At 36.4% G+C, this 23,902-nt stretch overlaps 2 protein-coding genes across 6 annotated transcripts; both read left to right on the top strand.

The window, feature by feature from the left end:
* The first annotated feature begins 896 nt into the window (after nt 1-896).
* On the top strand, nt 897-6,652 carry lgi2b (leucine-rich repeat LGI family, member 2b). Its single transcript, XM_073862667.1, has 7 exons — nt 897-1,371; nt 1,600-1,671; nt 1,904-1,975; nt 3,327-3,398; nt 4,695-4,766; nt 4,884-5,053; nt 5,140-6,652. The coding sequence occupies exons 1-7, from the start codon at nt 1,175-1,177 to the stop codon at nt 6,120-6,122; spliced, it is 1,638 nt and encodes a 545-aa protein (XP_073718768.1). The 5' UTR covers nt 897-1,174; the 3' UTR covers nt 6,123-6,652.
* Nucleotides 6,653-8,545: 1,893 nt separating this feature from the next.
* ccdc149b (coiled-coil domain containing 149b) lies at nt 8,546-23,660 on the top strand. 5 transcript variants are annotated; one of them, XM_055205020.2, is made up of 13 exons: nt 8,546-8,755; nt 9,501-9,662; nt 9,809-9,847; nt 10,669-10,776; nt 10,866-10,982; nt 13,280-13,452; nt 16,131-16,203; nt 17,520-17,604; nt 17,698-17,845; nt 19,025-19,101; nt 19,297-19,329; nt 20,641-20,727; nt 22,265-23,660. In XM_055205020.2, exons 1-13 carry the CDS (start codon nt 8,705-8,707, stop codon nt 22,819-22,821), a joined length of 1,710 nt encoding a protein of 569 aa, XP_055060995.2. In that variant the 5' UTR covers nt 8,546-8,704; the 3' UTR covers nt 22,822-23,660. The 5 variants fall into 5 exon arrangements, with proteins under 5 accessions (XP_055060995.2, XP_055060994.2, XP_055060997.2 ...); XM_055205019.2 differs by having other exon boundaries at nt 22,262-23,660; XM_055205022.2 differs by lacking the exon at nt 19,297-19,329.
* The last annotated feature ends 242 nt before the right edge of the window (nt 23,661-23,902 follow it).

The following is a 23,902-nucleotide window of genomic DNA, read 5'->3' as shown; positions in this document are numbered from 1 at the left end:
TCAAAGATTAAAATAATAGTGAAACTAATGGCTGAAATAAAACTTTGATGCTCGTTATTTGAGAATTTGATTTTAAGACTTCCTGCATGCATGGTTTTCACAGACAGGGTCACAATTATCTTCTCGATAAGCAAAAAAGTAAATTTTTGAGTTTCATATTGAGGTTTTAGCTTACTGGGATTAAAAGCAGAGTGAGCATTTATTATAAACATTGCAGCACACTTTATGTAGATATTGATTACTGTTCATTAAGGCATTGTTGCATCTTACATTTGTCATTATCTCATTATAACCCTTACGTTTCAAAGTAAATGGCAGCTTTAAGGTCTCACCACTTTTTTATTTCTATTGGAAAAAGTGTGCAGATGCATCATTATGTAAATTTTCCCTCATATGCATTTTTTAGTAAACCATATAAGAATTATTAAATCAGATATTACAAATTATATGCCACATATAACAATAATTTGAAGAGTGACTGTAAGTTGAACCTTTAGAAGTTATTTCATTGTCATCCATTAAGTATCTTTCTTGTCATATATAGACAGAAAGTGCTTACACTGTAGTTACTGAAATCAGATCTGCTTCTAAATCAATAAAGGTACACACAGAGCCCATTGCAGTCACATAATACAATATGACCTGCAGAGAAATAAAGTGCATTTACATCTTGAGCAGGAGTATGTGTGTGGACAGAAATAGACAAGGACCAACGTATGTGAAACAAACTAAATGCTCTTTTTTACAACACAAGAAGCCATCAACTAAAGGAAATGCTGTGTCATTGCACCATGTTTAAATCATGTTTTCACTGCCTAGATAACTTGGGCATTTCCACACATCTCTCTCTCTCTTTTTCTACACACACATATGTAGATGAAAAACCAAGACAATACTCCTGTACAATCATTTACCTCTATTTTAGCCAAAAAAGCAAATTAAACAAAGTGCAATCTGCACATATTAATCACATTTTTAATATCTATACATATGTACAGAAAAGCACAAACCGTAATTCTATATCGGATAGTACTTTTGATCATTTTTGGACTTAAAGGCCTCGGTTGGGACAGCCCAAGCACTGACTGGATCAAACCTGCTGAAGTCAGAGCTTCATGCTGCGTCTCACAGTAGTACCGTGCGGGACAGGGGCGCATTACTCTGCAGCAAAGCCATGGATCTTACAAACGTCAAGTTATCTTTCAATCGGAAGTGTGTTGTGTTAACTTTACTGATCATTTGTTCATTTCATCTGTCCCGATCAAAGCGAGTATCCAAGTGTCCTTCAGGATGCACTTGTACGACAGATTCCATCATTTGCGTCGGTTCGCCTTTCATCCCAAGATCTATACCGAGTGACATCAACTCTCTGTAAGTCTGTTATGTGCGCGAAACATCTTAGCGACAATGCTTGTAATTTTATACAGAAATATAAATTAATGTATAATATATATAGCCTATATAAATGTACGATACATATTTGTGTTTAAAACTGCATTGCGCAGTAAATGTAGCCTACATGGTGCAAGCAACCAAACAAGAAATTAAACACCAGTGTCTTAATCATCAGTGTATTTTTTTTATGTTTTTTTTATATAGGAGTATTGTTAACTGCAGTTTCCCAGAAATCCAGGAGGCTATGTTCTCGCTCATGCCTTCACTGCAGTTACTGTAAGTGACCACTCTGATACATCACTTTTAAATGTGTCTTGTGTTTATCTGCACTACACAATCACAGCATGGTAATTGTTTTACAGGGCTATATATTAATATACAAAATATATCTTATACGTGTATGATTTCTGTACTATGGTCAATAAACTGTAAATAATAATATGCATATAGAATGAGGGGATTATCTTCACATAAGTCTGTTTTTTTCTAAATATTTTTTTCTCTTTAGTCTCCTTAGTTCAAATTCATTTTCTGCAATAAAGGAGGATGCATTCTCTGGTCTACCTCACCTTGAGTACTTGTGAGTGTTTGTGCTTTTTGGAAGACAGCAATATATAATACAACAATATATCTGCAAAGAATTATCAATATTTAATCATAATATTTAAATTATATTAATTGTAATGTGCAGCCGCAGCCTATTATAGAGCATTAAAAAATTATTCAGACCCCTTTACTTACAAATGTTGTTATGTTACAGCCTATACATTTAAATGAATTAATTGTAAAGAAGAATAGCAGAAAATACCCCAATCTAATTGTGGAAACTGGTTGCGTCATACCTAAAAAGACTTGAAGCTGTAATTGCTGCCAAAGATGTTTCAAGGCGGGGTGCATGATCTCTGAAAGCCGATGTTGACATTTGAAATCACCTAAACAAACACGCCCCTAACCAAATAGAATCTGGAACTTTTGATAGACCCGCCCCACACATACGCAACCCAGGCAACGATGTCGATAAGTAGACACGCCCCTTACTGTTGATTGGCTACAAGTGTGTTTTGGTACTCGGTTTGACTCCCTTTTCCAAAGTATTTTTAAAAAAAATCATGCACCCCACTTTTAAGAGTAAAGGGTCTGTATACTTTTGTAAATGTGATATTTCAGTTTTATTGTTTTTAATAAAAATACAGACATTTTTAAAATTCTGTTTTCATGTCGTCATTTTGGGTGCAGAGTGTAGATTATTGAGATAAAAACAATTTAAACGATTCCATAGGCTGCAACAAAACAAAAACAAAAAGTAAAGGGAGTCTGAATACTTCTGTATAATATACTGTTCCATTTAATTTATATTATATAGAGAAATCTACATATTTGTTGAAAATTATTTGGTTTAACGTTATTGTAAATGGATTTGACAGCATTTTAAAGCATTTATGATTTCTGGCCATATTATCTACCCTCTTAAAAATAAATGTATAAATATAGTCATATGCCACAAAATAACCTTTTTTAACCTTTTTTTTTTTTGTTTCACCAAGGAACCATTGTCATAGGTTCTTACAAGAACCATTTCCTTCTACATTTATATAATCTAAAAAAAACCTTTTTTAAAAACAGAAGGGTTCTTCATTATGGAACCATACAGCCTAACCTTTAAAAATGTTGGGTTGTATTAACCGATATTTGAGTCAAATATGGACAAACCCAACAATTGGGTTATTTCAACCCATAGTTGCGTAACAAAATGTATAACCATACACCATTTTTTAGAGTGAAAATGTGTTCTTCTGTGGCATCGCGTAGCACCAACATTTTTAAGTGTATTACCATACAGAATAGTTTAGCTTTCTTTTACAGTGTTTATGCTGAAGTAAATTTAAAATGAAGATGTGCACTTTGTCATTTCATTTCATTTGACAAACTAGATTCATTGAGGGTAACAACATTGAAGACATAAGCAAATATGCCTTCAGAGGACTTCGCGATGTTACACATCTGTGAGTATAACATGCAACAAGGCAAGGTGAAATTGTTGCCACATCTCTATATTTATTTATTTATAATACAAAGAGACTACCAACATTAAGGGCATCATTAAGACTTGGCAGGAATCAACAAAAGCACTTTATAATACATACCTGAGCAGAGAATGAACCATTACAGAGTTTAAGTTACAGGAAGTCTGGAGCAGGCTGATAAAGCAATCATGTTGTTAAATCAAATTCTTTTTTGTTTACTAAAGGCCTTGTTGGGTTTCATAAAGAACCTTAAACATCTATCGAACGATGATAGTCCATTCTATATTATCGTATTTCTAATTGTCACTACTTAAAGGACAAGTTCGGTATTTTACACTTAAAGCCCTGTTTTCAGATTGTTTATGATGAAAAAGAACGGTTTTGACTACATTTTGGACATATGATGCTGGCCCGAGAATTTCCGGGTGTTTGTTATGTTACCCCCACCTCTACAATGGCTGCATAGGTGCACTGGAAAAATCCTTCCTTAAATGCATTAAACTTTCGTTTACAAATACGTGAAACTCACCGAGTGGTCAGGGGTGTTCACTGATATGCTCACACAAAAATCGTTGCAAAAGATGCTTTCCAACAGATGTTTTATCATTCGTTGTAAACTTGTGGACCTATTTTTCCAAACGCCTCACATCCGTACATTCTTCCGTTGAGAACTTGAATAATAGACACTCCAGCCCAGTTGGTGGCGATAATCCACCTTTGCCAATTGCAAGAATAGAAACAAAGTTCCCGGCGCGGAGTAATACCGTACCTCACAGCACATCTAATACAAGTCAATGGAGTTGGACAAAAACTATGATAAAACCTGTTGGAAAACATCTTTTGCAGCGATTTTTGTGTGAGCATATCAGTGAACACCCCTGACCACTCGGTGAGTTTCACGTTTTTGTAAACGAAAGTTTAATGCATTTTAGGAAGGAATGTTCCAGTGCACCTATACATCCATTGAAGAGGTGGGGGGTGATACAACAAACACCCGAAAATTCTTGGGCCAGCATCATATGCCCAAATTTCAGTCAAAACCGTTCTATTTCATCATAAACAATCTGAAAACAGGGCTTTAAGTGTAAAATACCGAACTTGTCCTTTAATGTGATGTTATTTGAAGTATTTCTTGCTGTAGCCTTGCTTTTCTTTTCTTCCTGTTTTTCTTTATAATTAGGCATATTTTACATAATATACAGTAAAGAAAATATCATATTATTTATGTTTTTAAATCTTTTTTGTCTTTTTGTAACTTTCTGCCGGTTCTAACAGATCACTGGCAAACAACAATTTAAAAACACTACCCAGAGGGCTTTTCTCAGATCTGCGATCTTTGATAGAGCTGTGAGTTCTTCAATTCACTATATAACATGCTAGCTGTTGCTTATCTGGAAAACAGTGTGAAAAATAACATGTTTGGTTATGCAAATAACTCGATTATTTTATGTCTGTCATAATCAGAGACCTGCGAGGGAACTTGTTCCAGTGTGACTGTGATTCCATGTGGCTGATGCTCTGGTTAAAGAGATCCAATGCCACAGTTTCAGATGTTTACTGTGCCAGTCCATCTAGCATGAAGGGTGTCCTTTTAAAGGATGTCCCAGAAAGACACAGCAAGTGTGTCTCCACAGGTAACTAAACCCATGTCGGAATTGTTTTGTTGGATTTTGATGCATTGGATCATATTATCGAGTATGTCTGTTTCTTTACTCTCCAGATTTTGTTGAGCATCAGATAATAAACACACAATCCATGTCGGCAGACATCTTCTCTTACAAAGATGATATATACATTGCCATGGCAGTTCCAAATTCAGACAGCTGCATAATCATGGAATGGGATCACATTGAGACCAAATTCAGGCCTTTGGATAATATCACAGGGCGATCTGTTGTTGGGTGCAGGTCTGTTGTGATCAATGAGCAGGCCTTTGTCATTGTCTCCCAGCTTTTCGATGGCTCCCTCGTCTACAGATATGACCGAACGCAGAATAAGTTTACCAAGTTTCAAGCAGTCGAAACGCTTAACGTGTCCAAGCCAAATGAGATCGAAGTCTTTCAGATTGGCAGCGACTGGTTCTTCCTTATTGTGGACAGTTCCAAAGCTGGAATGACAACTGTTTTTAAGTGGAATGAAACCTCTTTCTATCCATTCCAGTTTCTTCACGAATGGTATCGTGATACAGATGCAGAGTTTTTGGATTTAGACGGCAAGTCTGTACTGATACTGGTAAGCCGTTCGCAGGTTCCTGTTATCTACCAGTGGAACAAGAGCACCCAGAAGTTCGCTCTACTTGATGAGATACCCAACATGGATGACATTGTTAACGTGAAGGCCTTTAGGATCAAGAATGTTCTCTACCTCGCCCTCGCCTGCTACATTGGTGACTCGAAAGTCATGCGGTGGACGGGCAAACGTTTTGAAGAAATACAGGGTTTCCCTTCACGTGGAGCCACAGTATTGCAGCCTGTCACATTCAATGACCAGCACTATTTGATTCTGAGCAGCGATTACTCTTTCTCTCATATCTTCAGATGGGACGAGGAGAACCAAAGATTTTTCAAGTTCAGGGATGTGTATGTTCAATGGCCACGCTCATTTACAGCACTCTCCACTGACCAGCGTGACTTTGTGCTGGCCACCAGCTTTAAAGGCAAAACCAAAGTGTTCGAACATATTTCAGTTGACATTAGCAAATGAAGCTAAGAGATACATGCTGTTATTTATCTCTTTTTGAATATGTGTACACATGTAACCATAATATTTATGAATGTAATGTTTTGCCAACTAAAAGGCTGAAACATAATGCTCTCCGTCTTCTGCCTTGCAAAAGAAAATGTATGCAACATTTTCCATGAACACTATAATAAATATTGCGCTGCTAGTAAATGTATGCAAATGTATGCAGCATATCTGACTGTTTTAACATATCAGGGCTCTTTCATGATATACTGTATAATGGGTACTTGGGCTTCAGGTTAAATACAAGGCACTGATATTATGTCATGGTTGAACTAGCCTAACTGTTAAGCTATTTTTACTTGATGCAAGGATGGTAGTATTCAGCAGAGAATCTTCACAGAATGAAAGCCATGCATTTTTTAAATATTATTTATTTACTATTGTTATTATGCAGAGGAGGACCTATTTGTTAGTTTTATTACTATAGATGGCAAAACAATATACTGAATGTACATTTGGACATATAATAATTAAAATAAATAAATAAATAAAACAACACATTTTGCTTTGCTCATCATTTTGTGTGAAAGAGAAATCAATCCAGAGGCAGTGGTGTACTTTATATACAGCCTACATAAAGCAACACTGAAGGCATGTTTAGTGTATAGGTTGTGCTGCTATTGTTTAGGGGAGTGCTCATTGTATCTTGATACCAAGATAGTGCACAAGATAAGTTTGTGTAAGATATGGGTGAGCACAGTGAATATAATATAGTGAATAGAAGCTTTACTGAATAATAGAAGCTATACATATAGGTTTGTATATTATTAAAGCAGGTGTATAAGTTTTGTAGTGTTATTAAAGCAGTATGCAAATCTTTGAAATAAGTCAGATACTGCTTAACTAAATTCTCTCTTAAAGGTGCAGTGTGTAACTTTTAGAAGAATCTCTTGACAGAAATGCAATATAATATATAAAGTATATAAAGTGTATAAAGACCTCAAATAATGAAGCATTACGTTTTAATTACCTTAGCATCTACATACACTGCAGGTTCCCTTACATGGAAGCCACCATTTTGTGTCACCATGTTTCTACAGAAGCCCTTAACAGACAAACTTTATTTAATAAGTTGCCTCTGATGTAGACATGTTTGTCCTGTGGCATCTACCATAGCTTCTCTATGTATTTCAAAAGCGAGGGGTCAGCTGTGGACGAGCCGTTGGTCGCAATTTGCAACCTCACCACTGCTAAAATTTACATACTGCACCTTTAATACCACATGGCAAAAAAATGTCTCTGGCCAAAAATATGTTTTAAATGTATCATAAATACATTTTAAAGTAGAAAGTAAAGCTTAATGAAAAATATATTTTGTAATTTTAAAATATATTTAGTTTTAACCTAACACATATTTTAAAATGTATATCAGGGGCAACAAATACATTTCTAATTTAACCACACATATTGGAAAAATACATTATTCCTGGGTAAAATATAAAAGTTTGTACATACAAAGAGTATGTAGACTATAAAATCTAAAACTTCATACTTTTTAAGTATATTTTTGCTTAAAAAGTATATTTTTATATTTTGAAAATATAAAATATTTAATTTTAATCTTTTCAAACTTGTTATGTTTACTAGTTTTTAACATACAAAGTTAAATGGTTTAAATTATATATATTTTTAAACATATTTCAAATTATACACAAAATAGCAAAAAAAAATATATATGAGTGAATTTCCCCCCACATATTTTAAAATATATTTCTGCACATTTAATTTTGGCAATTTTTGGTATATTTTGAAATATTGGTCGTATGGGTACAGCAACAAGTATAATGTTTATGAGTAAAGGCTTTATAATTTATCATATTTTTTTGTATACAAACATTTACAATGGTTTCCACATGAAAAACTACATTACAGTAAACTACAGCGAATTGTAGTATATTTTATATTAAAGTAATTAAAACACTTTGTTAATGTATACCATTCTGTAGTGTTATTGTGAATGTAAACTGTAGTATACTTCAAAAATTACTATGGTAAGGTTTAAAACACATATCTAGGAATGCTATGTGGAATGGCTAGTGGGCTTGTTATAAACGCACTGCACTAAAATACTTAATATTTTAATATTATCTTATATAATGATGTAATATATATAATATTTTATCTTATATAATTGCAAGTGATAACATAATTTAAACCGTCTAGGAAAACGCTGTATATGTAAAACATCAAGTTTATTAATAATGTGCTTGAAGTTCGCAGCAAAAAAATAATACAATGAATTTGCAAAGACAATTTTGCGACAAAAATGACACAATCACGCGAATCATAACCAAAATATTAGGTTAAATAAAACATTATATATCTATTTATTTATTACAGCGCCATAGCTTTACACTTGTCTGTCTTAGAGACACGCGCTGCTGTTGGCCATCATCATCGCAGCCGGAAGTGATGTACGTGAGGTTGATAAAGCCTGAAACATGTAACCGTGTCCTCCGCGTCGCAATAGATGCTTACGCCGTAACAGTTTATATTTTAATTCCATCATTGTTTCGGAGAATAAACCCGAGGCGATAATAATGAACACTTCTAGAAGAACCGAAAGTGATTGGCAAGGTTTGGTGAACGAGGTGAGAAACGTTAGATGCTCTTTTTGCACTATATGAATCATTCTGTAACACTATAGAGGCATATTTTAATCTGCTTTTGTGTGTTGTTGTGAATGTATAAAATTATTGACGTTTATGCAAGGTAATATAGGTCGATGTATCTCAGAAAAACGTGCGTCTAAATGTAACCAGTGTTTACTTCATTTCACATGACAGCTTGTCATTCTCTTCAAATATCATATTTTTTGCAGTATTGCACTGAGCGTGTTTCAGAAAACACAGCACAGTAATAAAATAATTAAAATAAAATCCAAAGCTGAAGGTCAGACATGACACGATAATATCAAGAGGGATTAGATTAAATCTTCTTTCTCTATGTTAAGATCAGTGGACAGCATTGAGTTGGACTTGGATCTAAAATCAAATGAATTAAAAAACAATATTAAAAGTGATAGTTTTGCATACAAGATCATTGTTAAGACCCAAATCTATTTACATTCATCAATTTTATTAGAGACGTATTTACAACAAGTAAAAGAAAGCACCAGCCTCTTTAAAACAACCAATAGACCTAGCAACAGTCGGAAGGTGTTTACATTTTAATGCATATTTAATGCAAGACGTTAATAGTGCTCTGTGGTGAAACGTCAGACATGCACCATATTAAAGCTTTTTTCAAAATCAGTGTGCCTACTTTGATCATGCAATAGTGACTAATGCCCTCATCTGAAGCATTGAAACACTATTGTTTTCTTTTTTTGCCCAGTTCCTGGTGTGCAAGAGAAAGCTGGAGAGCAAAAAGGAGGCACTCCTGATCTTATCAAAAGAGCTGGACACCTGCCAACAGGAACGGGATCAGTTCAAACTGATGGCGAATCAGCTCCGAGAGCGCCACCAAGGGCTGAAGAAGAAGTACAGAGAGCTCATAGTATGTACTGTACTTTTCTATTCTATTCTATTCTATTCTATTCTATTCTATTCTATTCTATTCTATTCTATTCTATTCTATTCTATTCTATAGCTATTGTTATTGAAGTATAAGAAAGGTTTACATTATATTTACTTTATTATTAGGATGGTGACCCCTCTCTGCCTCCAGAAAAAAGAAACCAAGTAAGAAAAGAAACCAATTTTTTAATATATTTTATTTTTGTTAAACAAAGAAACACGAAATATGTTATATTTTTAAGATATAGGATATTGACTAAGAAATATAAAGTTTGGTTGACATTGACCATCTTAACTATTGTCCACAAAAGGTCAGTTTTCCTTACATTTCCATTACAGGAAGGTTATTTTCATTCGTGACACCGCCTGTGAAACCCTGACTAAAGTTGCGTAATCTAATTTTGAGATGTAGAGCATCAAAGTAGTCATAACAATAAAAATAACAAATTAATATTAATTTGTGATTATTGCTATAAACTATTAAAAACTAAGCTTTCAATATATGCTTACTTAAACTTTATTTTATAACATGAAAAATACGGAAATGTGTTATTTTGTTCATACTACCCACTGCACAAAATGCCTGAACTCTATCGTATCTGTGTTTACTTTAGGTACAGTTGGTTCTTATATTATGCGTTTCAGAAACCTCTTTTCTGTCATTAGAAAGTGAAACAGACCTTAATATTAAATCACACAAACACCAATCGGGTCAGTGGGTGCAGGGATATGCATAAATATTGTGACTTTAGTCCGTTTTATATTTCGGTGCAGATATTTTTCATGTTTTCTGACTTAATTTGCATTGACATATCTTAACATGTATCAGTGCTGTTGTTTAGTCTCAGGATGCACATCAGTGTTTTTTTGTAAGATAACTTTGTAAAAACTACTAAAAATAACAAAGGCCTAGTACTGGATTAATCTAAACCCTGTCTGGGAAACTGCCCGTAAGTGTGCTATAGAATTGATGTGTTTAACCACAGGTCAATATGGCCCAGTTACTCAGAGATTCAAGAGAACAGAACAAACAGCTGTGTGATGAGATGAAGGAGTTAAAACAACGTTTAGCAGAGATGCAGGGTGATAACAAGGTATGGACACTGCTTTGCTTGAGGGTCTTGTTGTTTACAGCTCCAAACCCTGGATATATTAATATAACACAAATATCTCCATTCTGCAGCTGCTGAGGATGACCATTGCAAAGCAGCGTCTAGGGGACGAGGAGGTGGGCGCCCGTCACTTTCCAGCCCACGAGAGAGAAGATCTTGTTCAGCAGTTGGAGAGGGCCCGAGAACAGGTGCACTGCTCTTGGTGTTCAACACCTGTTGAGTTAAATTTAATTCTCAGGAGTATCTCAAAGACAGCTTTTATTGACATTATTAGCAATTAAAGGATTAGTCCATTTCCTTACATTTAAAAAAAAAAAAATTTCTCGCCAACATTGATATCTTTCTTTGTTCTGTCGATTAGAAATAATGTTTTTTGAGGAAAAAATTCCAGTTTTTTTCTAATTTTAATGGACTTTAATGGACCTCAACACTTAACAGTTTTAATGCAGTTTAAAATTGCAGTTTCAAAGGACTCTAAAGATCTCAAACAAGGCATAAGGGTCTTATCTAGCGAAACGATTGTCATTTTTGGCGAGAAAAATAAAAAATATGCACTTTTAAATAGTGCTGCACAATTAATCGCATCGCAATCGCGATGTCAACCTGTGCAATTATATGACAGCAAAATGTTGCAATTATATAAAAAAAATAAATGCGTGGACTTGTTGACACAAACTTTCTGATAACAGTTTGATGATTTTCCTTGCTGTTTAAAAAAAGAAAGAAAAACGAACAAAAAAGGCAGTGCACGTGTGGCATACACGTGTGTGGTGTGCGTCGTCACTTGTGTGTGCGCAGCGTGGAAATACTAGAGCGAAGATGGATGCAGAGGAGGTTGACAGTGATCTGGTAGCTAAAATGTTGTATGGCGGTATTTTGGATTTAGGATTACTGACACTGAGCAGTTGCTACATCACGTGGCAATACGAAAACATTTCTAGTTTTACAAATACACATTTTAACATTATCACTAAATTGTGTGTGGATTTTCCTTAAAACCCATCAAGTTGACTCATGATACCATTTATTATAATCGCAATCGCACATTGCAATATTAGCATCAATAACCGCAATGGGAAAAATTACCCAAAACGTGCAGCCCTACTTTTAAACCACAACTTCTCTTCTTCCTCCATCTGTGTGACGAGCCAGCGTGACCTTACGTAATTGTGTAATGCCGTGGAAACGTGTTACATGTATGAAACGCACATTTGTGGACCATTTTAAACAATAAACTGACACAAAGACATTAATTAGTATCATTCCACATTCAACAACGTCGGAACGGTCCTCTTTCTCCACACTTGTAAACACTGGGCGTAGTTTCGCATACGTCCTCCGTGACCTCTCGACGTTATGACGTATTACATGAGGTCGCGCTGGATAGGCTTGCCGCGATAGTCGGTGAAACGGTGATAACCGGTGCTTCAGCCTCTCACCAGTTAGATCACTTGCCCACCGCGACACCGTCTTTTTGATATTTTCGTGTAATTAAATAATTTCGTTTCGTTAGAGAGAGCAAACACTAAGAACTGAATGTGTCTGCTGTCTGAATTCGGCGGAGCTGAACGCGCTTCACGTCACAGAGCAGCAGGTGTCAGATTTCAATTTTTTGCTGTCAGTGTGCAGGCGAACTGACAGACCAGACGATGGCAGAAGCTGCGTGCTTACTCGTATTTGTTATAATATACATATATGATGTTTAATATAAGCGAGATTGTTTTGTTGTTGTGTTTTTCATCAAGAAAAATAATAAACCCAACATTCAAGCAGCGCTTTATAGAGAAGTAGCTGGTTGCTCTGCTTGGGACTGGTGGGTTCTGTGAGAATTACCTGCGCACATTGACTCAAGCACTTAATTAAACCAGCTGTTGCACTCGCATTGCACGCAAATTCATACTCAATTTAACGCATGTTACGCAAGCACTGCATTTAAACAGTTGCATGATTCAAAAGTGAAAGTAAAATGTGCACGTCTGCATGCGCATTTATAAGTCCCTCCCACCCGGTGATACCAGGATCACCGGGTTTGTGACGCGCCGATTAACCGGTGGGAAAATTCTGTCACCGCGGCAACCCTAGCGCTGGCGCATCGCAGGACCGGAGATAGACCAGAAGTTGTGGTTTAAAAGTGCATATTTTTTATTTTTCTTGCCAAAAATGAGAATCGTTTCGCAGGATTAAAGACCATTATGCTTCGTTTAAAATCGTTAAGAGTCCTTTGAAACTGCAATTTTAAACTGCATTAAAACTGTTAAGTTTTGGGGTCCATTAAAGTCCATTAAAATGAGAAAAATGTTGGAATGTTTTCTTCAAAAAACATATTTTTTTCTCGACTGAACAAAGAAAGACATCAACATTTTGGATGACATGGTGGTGAGTAAATTATCTGGATTTTTTTTTAAGAAAATGGACGAATCCTTTAAACATTTAAATCGATACAACAATATAGATCCAGGTATAACTTAACCCTTTGGTCTTGTAGAATGAAGCCCTTGAACAGAGCCTAAAGGCAGCAACGGATGAACTTCTTGATGTAAGAGCAGAGCGTAATGTATACCAAGAAAAAGCCCAAAGACTAAATTTAGAAATTAACCACATCCTGGGTAGCCACGAGAACCGCATCCTGGATATAGATGCTCTGTGTATGGAGAACAGGTCAGTGGTCATCTTGAATAAAAAATCACAAGCCCAGGTTTGTTAGTATATTTCAATGTATCAATACCATAAACATAAAGTAAGTAAGGGCACTGACATTGAGAAAACAGTAATCAGTAACATAGCACGGTAAGCAGCCATATTTGTCTTTGGAAAGCAAACAAAGCATGGTATGAAACTGGTTAATAAATTACCATATGAGAGAACAGGTGCAACTTACAATTGTAAATTTTGCTTCAGGCAGCAATGAGGTTGGGCACTGGGTCCATCACCACCTTGTAGCTATATGGACACATGAATGTAACCCTCTTGTTAAAGGAATAGTCTACTCATTTTCAATATTAAACTATGTTATTACCTTAACTAAGAATTGTTGATACATCCCTCTATCATCTGTGTGCGTGGACGTAAGCGCTGGAGCGCGCTGCGACACTTCGATAGCATTTAGCTTAGCCCAGCCCCATTCATTCAACGGCACCACCCAGAGACAAAGCCAGAAGCGACCAAACACATCAACGCCCCTCCCACTCAAGACGAGCAGCCATACGAGCAAGCTTGGTGGCACAAAACAAAACGCAGCGCCCCTCCAAGCGGATTCAAAAGAGGAACTACATTCCATGGCGCAACAGCACCCCTGGGAGTACTTCGACTCGCCTGAAAAGTCCGCTCCCCTTCTCCCTCTCATAATGGGAGAGGGAGGGTGTTACTGCGCCGAGTCGAAGCACTCCCAAAAGTGCTATTACGCCATAAAATATAGTTCCTCTTTTAAATCCGCTTAGAAAAGCGCTACGTTTTATTTTGTACCACCAAACTTGCTCGTATAACTACTCGTCTTAAATAGGAAAAACGTTGATGTGCTTGGTCACTTCTAACTTTATCTCTGATTGGTACCATTGAATGAATGGGGCTAAGCTAAATGCTATCGAAGTGTCGCAGCGCGCTCCAGCGCTTACGTGCAGGCACACAGATGATAGAGGGATGTATCAACTCTTCTTAGTTAAGGTAATAACATAGTTTAATATTGAAAATGAGTAGACTATTCCTTTAAAAACGATATACAGGTGCTGGTCATATAGTTAGAATATCATCATAAAGTTGATTTATTTCACTAATTCCATTCAAAAAGTGAAACTTGTATATTATAGTCATTCATTACACACAGACTGATATATTTCAAATGTTTATTTCTTTTAATTTTGATGATTATAATTGACAACTAAGGAAAATCCCAAATTCAGTATCTCAGAAAATGAGAATATTGTGAAAAGGTTCAATTTTGAAGACGCCTGGGGCCCTATTTTAACGATCTAAGCGCATTGTCTAAATTGGTGTGTCCGATGCCACTTGCTTTTTTAACGACGGGAAAAATGGTTTGTGCGCCGAGTGCACGGTCGAAAAGGGTTGTACATATTTTCCTTATGAGTAATGGGTGTGTTTTGGACGTAACGTGCAGTAAACCAATGAGAGTCTCAGCTCTCATCCCCTTTAAAAACCAGTTGCGCTGGGGCTATGTCTAATCCCTATTTAGATGACAGACTTTGGAAACTGAAAAAGTAAGCGGAGGAAGAAGACCACCAGTTTAAGAATAATGTTAAAAAATGTGTTTTCATTTTTATTGAAATTTAATTTTTTTTGGATTAAAACCTTTAAAAGCCTTTTTCTTTCAGTCATAGAAGTACAAATAGCAGGCTTTTAATTGCTGTCAATGTATTAATATCCTACATAATCAATGTAATCTCATAAAATAATTTGCAAAAATGCAAGAAAAGGTTTGTACTCTACAAATACAAAGAAGAGATAAAGGATTTACAGACGTGCAGAGAGCCTGCTGACTTGACAGATGTCCAAAAGACGACCATTGACACCTTGCACAAGGAGGGCAAACCACAAAAGGTCATTGCAAAAGAGGCTGGCTGTTGACAGAGCTCGGTGTCCAAGCACATTAATAGAGAGGCGAAGGGAAGAAAAAGATGTGGTAGAAAAAAGTGTACAAGCAATAGGGATAACCGCACCCTGGATAGGATTGTGAAACAAAACCCATTCAAAAATGTGGGGGAGATTCAAAAAGAGTGGACTGCAGCTGGAGTCAGTGCTTCAAGAACCACTACACACAGACGTATGCAAGACCTTGGTTCAGCTGTCGCATTTTTGAACAACAGACAGCGTCACAAGCATCTCGCTTCCGGACTGCTGTGTAATGAATTAATATAATATATAATTAGTGAAATAAATCAACTTTTGATGATGTTCTAATTATATGACCAGCACCTGGATGTATCTAGTTTGGTGACTTCCTGTTTGGTGGAGTTAATATGTGTAAATATATAAGTAGTTAGTTTTGTTTGATTAAAGGATGTTGTATTCCAACTGTAGGTGAAAAGTAACCAAAAAACCTTCAAAAGCCTAATAATAATAATCCTAAGGAAAACCACAGTGACTTGTGTCATAATAATGATTGAACTTGGGATGAGTCTGACCTCTGGTGGTTTCTTTGGGACATTACAGGAACTGGACATAACAGTATACATTTAATCATTATTATTACAGAAGCAAGTTATAAGTACAGTATATGTCTTTACAGAATAACACATACTGTTGTCTTTCCCTGTTTAAAGTGCTTAAACATCTCTGTGGCATTCTAGCTTTTCATGTTGTGGGTCATCTGTTTGGTTTTATAGATATCTGCACGAACGGCTGATGCAGCTTCAGGAGGAGGTCAGCCTCCTCAAATCAAATGTCATGAAGTACAAGGTATTTATTACACACACAGACAAAATAATGTGCATGCTGTGTCTAAAGGCAAGGATGTAACCACATCTTGAACATTGGGACAAACATGTTGTTGTTTAAGACAAAATATAGTAGTGCCAAAACACAGTTTGTCCGTTTAGGACTACCGTAAAAACATGGCAGCACAAAACGCCGATTTCCATGTAAGGGGACCCTCTGTGTATGTAGATAAAACGTCTCATTCTTAGGTAATAAACACATAACAGTTCATTATGTAAGGTCTTTATACACAGCTGATAATATAGTTATGTAGATTATGTTGCATTTTTGCCAAAAGATCCTTATAAATGGTACACACTGCACCTTTAAAATATGTCCCCATCAATGTCTATTGTGGTTACAAGTACAACTGCATGTGTATTGTAACTTAAAGGATTAGTCAATTTTCTTAAAAGAAAAATCCAGATAATTTACTCACCACCATGACATCCAAAATGTTGATGTCTTAATTTCATCTCGACTGAACAAAGAATGTTTTTTGAGGAAAACATAGCAGGATTTTTCTAATTTTAATAGACTTTAATAGAGCCCAACATTTAATACTTAACTCAACACTTAACAGTTTTTTTCAACGGAGTTTCAAAGGACTATAAACAATCCAAAACGAGGCATAAGGGTCTTATCTAGCAAAACGATTGTCATTTTTGACAAGAAAAATAACAAATATACACTTTTAAAGCACAACTTCTCATCTAGATCCGGTCGTGATGCGCCAGCTGACCCCACGCAATACGTCATGACATCAAGAGGTCACAGAGGACGAACGCGAAACTCTGCCCCAGTGTTTACAAGCGTCTTGAACGAGGACCGTTCCTACATTGTTGTATGTCAACTGATACTAATTAATGTCTTTGTGTCAGTTTATTGTTTACAATGGTCCGCAAATGTGCGTTTTATATATGTAACACGTGACCTCCCTACGTCACTACGCATTTACGTTAGGTCACGCTGGACCGGACCTCGATGAAAAGTTGTGGTTTAAAAGTATATATTTTGTATTTTTCTTGTCAAAAATGACAATCATTTCGCTAGATAAGACCCTTGTGCCTCGTTTGGGATTGTTTGTGGTCGTTTGAAACTCCGTTGAAAAAAACTGTTAAGTGTTGAGTTAAGTATTAAATGTTGGGCTCTATCAAAATTAGAAAAATCCTGCAATGTTTTCCTCAAAAAACATAATTTCTTCTGGACTGAACAAAGAAAGACATCAACATTTTGGATGACATGAAAATGGAATATTCCTTTAATAGTTCAGTATGTACAAATACGTTTTATTCCAGAGTGCTTTAGAGAGCAAGAAGAACTGCAAAGTGTATGGCAAGAGCAACAGCAGTGCTTTGACAGGTGTGCTCTCTGCCAAACAAGGTAATACACAAGGCTTGTATGCTAGCGTAGCAGTAAATAATTGTATTTTGCATATGAATTTTTTTTCATTAAAGTATCGTAATGTGCTTCCAGTACAAGAGTTGTTGCTGTCTGAGGAGAATGGCTGCAGTCTCCCCGTCACTCCTCAGTCCATCAGTGATCTGAAGTCTCTGGCTACTGCACTGCTGGAGACCATTCACGAGAAGAACATGGTCATTCAGCACCAACGGCAAACCAACAAGTGTGTGACTACTACACCAGACAACGTGAAAACTGTCAGCTCGCTTGCACAATATGATTGCACAATTGGATAAGTGTGCTTGATATATTACACAATAATTGTGACACTTTCAGTAAATAGATACAGTTTAGAAAAACAGTTATACTGATTTCTAGGGCTGTCACGATTATGAAATTTGGCTGACGGTTAATTGTCTAATAATTTGTGACGTTTTATTGCTTTGACATTTAATTCTCATACATTTTTTGCTTGTTTATAAATTAATGTTTACACATTGTTGTGATTATTTAAATTAAATATTTTGCAAGGTTTACCTGGCAGTAAATATTAATACACATAACACATATTTAAAAGTAATCTAATATCGTTTTGTTTACACAGGCGCTTCAGCTCCCACTTGTGTTTTTTGAGATATGTGCATTCATTGTGGTGATATTAAATCATGGATATGAGGTCAAACAATCTCTATGTGATGATTATTTAATCATTCTAACAACCCTACTGAAATCTTCTTTTGTTTGAAATCTGCACTCACTTGTGACCTGCTATTATAATCCACAAACTAATGAATTGAGTCGGATTACGCCCCACCCAGATTTTTTTTTAAAATATTGGAGTAAATTGGTGCCCCTATTTTTGGTTAATCTCACACTTCCCGAAAATAATCCCCTTGGTAACTTTCAATAGCAGGAGACTATTTTCAGGCGCTGCGTAATATCACTACGCCTGCTGCAGCCAGGTTACGTCAGCAAAGTCCTTGATTATTACGCCGGAATGAGAGTATAGTCCATACAGTATATGCATAGAAAATCACAACTTTTAATTTTCTGTCGGCCTTACTACACGATGTAACTACAGAAGAGTCAAGTTTTAAATAGGAAAAATATCAAAACTCTTTGGTTATTTTTTTTGTATTTTTTATTCTTTTTACTCCCCAACCCATATTTTTCTTTTAAAATATTGGAGTAACCAAATTTCTTTAAAATAGATGTTAAAGAACTTTAGACAAAGTTTTGATAATTGGTGCCCCTATTTTTGGTGAACCTCATGTACTTTTGGCTTTTCTACTCTTTGTTTGGAGTATTGTTTTTTCAAAAATGGATCAGAAATGACCATAGAAAGGTTAAGCACATTTATAATTGTAGAATTCTGCACTCTGCTGTATTTTTGTTTGAATAGGATACTGGGAAACCGGGTTGCAAGCCTGGAGGGGAAGTTAAAAACATTGGAAGTGTCTGGATTATGGAGTCTGCCAGGTAGGCACTGATACCATGCAGATGCTTTATCAATTTTCAACATTTATCATTTGAACATCTTTTTGTCTTTCTACCTTTTCTTATATTACAGTATACCTTTATATATGTGTACAATGATATATTATGCTTATTTCAAACATTTAAATGATTTTCAATGACTTTTCTATTTCTGCTTTCCATCTGAACTCTCTGGAGGCATCACCTACAATGTGTCTCTTGGATTAGGGAGTACGCTTTTTTAATTCAATATAATTTTTGACTCTGCTGTACTTGATTAATAAAACTTATCTGTCTCTACTGTTGACCGTGAATCTAAAATTTTAAAGGGACACTCCACTTTTTTTGAAAATATGCCAGCTCTCCTAGAGCAGTGGTTCTCAAACCTTTTCAGCGTGCGGCCCCCTTTGTGTACGGTGCATTCCTTCACGGCCCCCCAAAAGAAAATTTATGACAAAAACAGTTCTAAAACTTCACATTTTAATTAAACAAAACATTAAATTATACAAAGTAGTGCTGTTGGTTAGTAGCCTTATTTTTTTTAGGTTTCATTTCACAGAATTCATGATAAATCAATGTATTTTATAATATGTCATAAAACTGGGGCCCCCCTGGCACCATCTCGCGGCCCCCCTGGGGGCCCCGGCCCCCAGTTTGAGAACCACTGTCCTAGAGTTGAACATTTCATTTTTGCTGTTTTGGGGTCCATTCGGCTGATTTTCGGGTCTGGCGGTACCACTTTTGGCATGGCTTGGCGTGGTCCATTGAATCTGATTGGACCATTGGCGTCCCGCTCAAGAATGACCAAAGAGTTGGTCTTGACTCTTCTGTTGTTGCATTGTGTGCTGGGACCGACGGAGGATTGAAGGTTGCGATTTTCTGGGCCGATGTGGCTACAGACTATATGCTCTCATTCTGGCGTAATAATCAAGGACTTTGCTGCTGTGGCATGGCTGTAGCAGGCGTAGTGATGTTGCGCACTGCACGGAAGTAGTCACCTTGGTTACTTTTAATAGCAGGGGACTATTTCCAGGTGCTGTGTAGTATTATTGCGCCTCCTGCAGCCAGGTTGCAGCTGCGGGGTCCTTGATTGTTGCGCCAGAGTGAGAGTGTAGTTCCTAGCCGTGTTGGCCTGGGAAGTCGCAGCTTTGAGTTTTTTGTCGGTCTTGGTGCACGATGTAACTACAGAGGAGTTTTAAATAGGAAGAATATCAAAACTTCTTGGTTATTTTGGGCGCGATGCTAAGTGGTCTGGTCTGATTCAGTGGATTGTGCTGAGCTGTGCTGGGGGTGTTACAGCCGGACCCGGAGATCGGCCGAATGGATTCCAAAGCTGTGAAGAAGTCAAATGTTTGGCTCTATGGGAGCTGAGGGGTGGGCATATTTTCAGAAAGAAGTGGAGTGTCCCTTTAAGTGTGTTATGTACTTTGTGTGTGTGTGCATGTCTACGTATGGTGGATAATTACATAAAACCATCTTGTTTTATTTTACTGCTGTTATAAATACAATACAATTTACATTTATGTTAAATCCAATGTACAGGAAGGAAAGCTGTTATTGTCCTGAGTGACTCTCAGCATGTCCAGTCCACCACAGAACAGACAGTACATCTAACACCAGAGTCAATGGGTGAGTTGCAACCGCTACTGTAAAAAGGTTTTGCTGCCTTGAATTTCAAATGTTGACTAGTGATGAGTTGCTGTAACTACAAAATCTAATTTGATTTGATAAGTTAATATAACATTAAAGGTGCAGTGTGTAAATTTTAGCGGCATCAAGTGGTGAAGTTACAAATTGCAACCAACGGCTCAGCCCACTGCTCAACCCTCGCTTTTAAAACGCATAAAGAAGCTACGATAGCCACCACCGGACAAACATTTCATCGTCGGAGACAACTTAGTAAAAAAGTTTGTCTGTTAAGGGCTTCTGTAGAAACATGGTGGCACAAAATGGCGACATCCATGTAAGGGGACCCTCATGTATGTAGATAAAAACGTCTCATTGTAAGGTAATAAAAACATAACGGTTCATTATGAAAGGTCTTTATACAACACTGATAATATAGTTTTGTATATTATATTGCATTTCTGTCAAGAGATCCTTATAAAAACTACACACTGCACCTTTAAAACACATGTTGATATGACTAATGGTGCATTCACACCAGACGCGGAAGAGAAGGCACGCGTGAGTGATTTACATGTTAAGTTAATGCAAAGACGCGAATAGGCATCCTGAGGTGTGAATTGGGCGTTGCCGCGTGATCCACGCGAGTTAAAAAAAATGTGAACTTTGGCGGTTTTTCACCCAGCATTAACCAATCAGGAGCTTGCTCTAGCAGTGACGTGATTACAGGAAGCGAGCGTAGGCAGAAAACCAAAACAACAATGGAGTACAATCATCATCGCTAAGTTACACGAGACATCTTCGTACTTTTACAGGAATTTGAAGGATCTTGTTTGGAAGAAAGTAATGAGGTCGAAAAATCTGGTGAGTTTACTCAATTTGAGCTATATAAGCCTCTCCCATGACTAGAATTTCACGTGCGACTTTCATGCGTGAATGAAGCGAGTAAACTCAAAATGTTCAAGCGTCCAACTTAGGGATGCATAACGATTAATCGCGATTAATCTATAGCAGAATAAAAGTTTTTGTTTACAACTTATATGTGTGTAAACTGTGTATAATAATTATGTACATATAAATATTCACCCATGCATGTATAATTTTAAGAAAAAAAATATATAAATATATATAAATTATACATAAATATACAAATGTGTATATACACATGTAAACATTTCTTAAATGTATACATGCATATGTGTGCATTTATCTATACAAAGTTATTATACACGGTTCACACACATACATGATGTAAACAAAAACTTTTATTCTGCTATAGATTAATCGTGATTAATCGTTATGCATTCCTAGTCCAACTACATGCGAATAGCGCGTTTTTGCCGCCTCTTCCGCGTCTGGTGTGAACGCATAGTTAGGCTGGCCACACACGTCAAGATTTTAAGAACGATTTGCGATCAAAAGGGGGCGTGACCCGAATAGTGTTTTATTGCAGCCAATATTTTTAGTTGGTTTTAAGAATGTAGTTGAATGCATCATGAATAATTAGGCTCATTTAAAGCATTCATACTCTTTTTAGCAGGAGATGAAGAGATTGTCACTGGAGAGGAGGTCACAGAAGAAACTGCACTTAGTACAGACTTCGGCCAGGCTGACTGTCCAGCTGATGCAGTCGAGGTGAACCAAAAGCACGATCATTTCAACAGCACATACTCTGTCTCGCAAACTTCACAATACAGTAAACCAGTCGAAAGTTTACAATCTCTGGGGACAACAGTGTGTAAAAAGCTTGCTTTTCGTGACTCTGAGAACCCTGCGTGTCTCTCTGAGACCGAATCAGAGGAATGTGAGTTTCGGGCAGGACAACACGATGAAATTCTGGCAAGCTGTGGAAGTCAGGATATGCACACAGAAAAGCCTTTCATAAATTCAGAAGAAGAGGCTTTGGGAAATGATGCTTCTGAGGAGGGCCTTGATATTCAAGGTCCTTTGCAGTGCAACCTGACATTGACATCAGAAACTTCGGAGTCTGAGTCTTGCACATCAGACCAGCAAACTGAGCGATCGGACAGTGAAGAAACCAAGCATGCTTCCATAACCGCCAGTCCTTCCGATCGGGAGCCATCACACCAGGAGTGAATGTCATTTCTTTGTGAGAGAAATGACCTCTGTTGTTTTAAAGCCCTATCATTTAGAAGCAATCTGCATAATTAAAATGAAAATTATAGAAGAAATCCTTCAAAGTTATTAAATTGTAAAGGCAAAATACAAAGTCACTGAAAATGTTATCCTCGGGCAACTTATAAAACCAACGACAGGTTGAATATTAAAATGAACAGCATTATGATCACAGTAAAAACACTTTATGGTGGTTATCAAACATCCATTAGCAGCTATAAGAGATTTATTTTTCATCCTAAAGCTATTGTGATATCATCCAAACATGCATATTTCTGTATCTGAAATATATTTAAATATATTTTGTAGGTTAAACTGTAGGTAAAAATCTTGATCTCCGAGCCATCTTGTGGTTTCTCACTCGTTCTTGACAAAAACATGCAACTTTTTCAGAGTACAAGATGTTTATTTTACACTGGATGTCACAGTTTCAACAATTATGATTTGTTGCTTGGTAATTTTAGTCTTATTATAATTTGTAATGTTGATTGTAACTGTATTTGATCTTTGAAAGTTAATATAAATACATACTATTTACTGTAATATACAGTAAAAACTAAAAGCAAAGAGATTATCAGATGATATATTTAGTTATGATTGATGAAAGCTTTCACTGCAGTTTACCAGTGGTTAACTTTGACACTGCTGTTACGTATATAAAGCACTGTATGTAATGTATTTAGTAATGTATTTAGTCTTCGGTCAGCAAGTTTCCTTGTTATACATCAACCTGTTTAACAGTCTTGTCGATGTTGCACACTACAGTGTTTTATTAAAATAAACGTTTACATTACAGTCGAGCAACTAGCAACAATCTATCGCTCCATCATTTTAAAAATGCGAAAAATCTCTCTTGCCTGTATTTTAAATAGCACATATTTTGCAAAATCCACTTTTACAAAGTGTTTGGACATAAATGTGTGTTGGCAGTGTGTGAACACAACCACCCTACAATAAAAAATCCACCCATTTCTTCTTTTTTAACACCTTAAAGTTCCAATGTACCGTGGAAGGAACACTGAATATTGTCATACAACATCTC

This window comes from Misgurnus anguillicaudatus, chromosome 3 (assembly GCF_027580225.2).
Source record: "Misgurnus anguillicaudatus chromosome 3, ASM2758022v2, whole genome shotgun sequence".
Classification (NCBI taxonomy): domain Eukaryota; kingdom Metazoa; phylum Chordata; class Actinopteri; order Cypriniformes; family Cobitidae; genus Misgurnus; species Misgurnus anguillicaudatus.
Note: the sequence above shows the minus strand (reverse complement) of the source record. Positions and strands in the feature narration are given on the sequence as shown.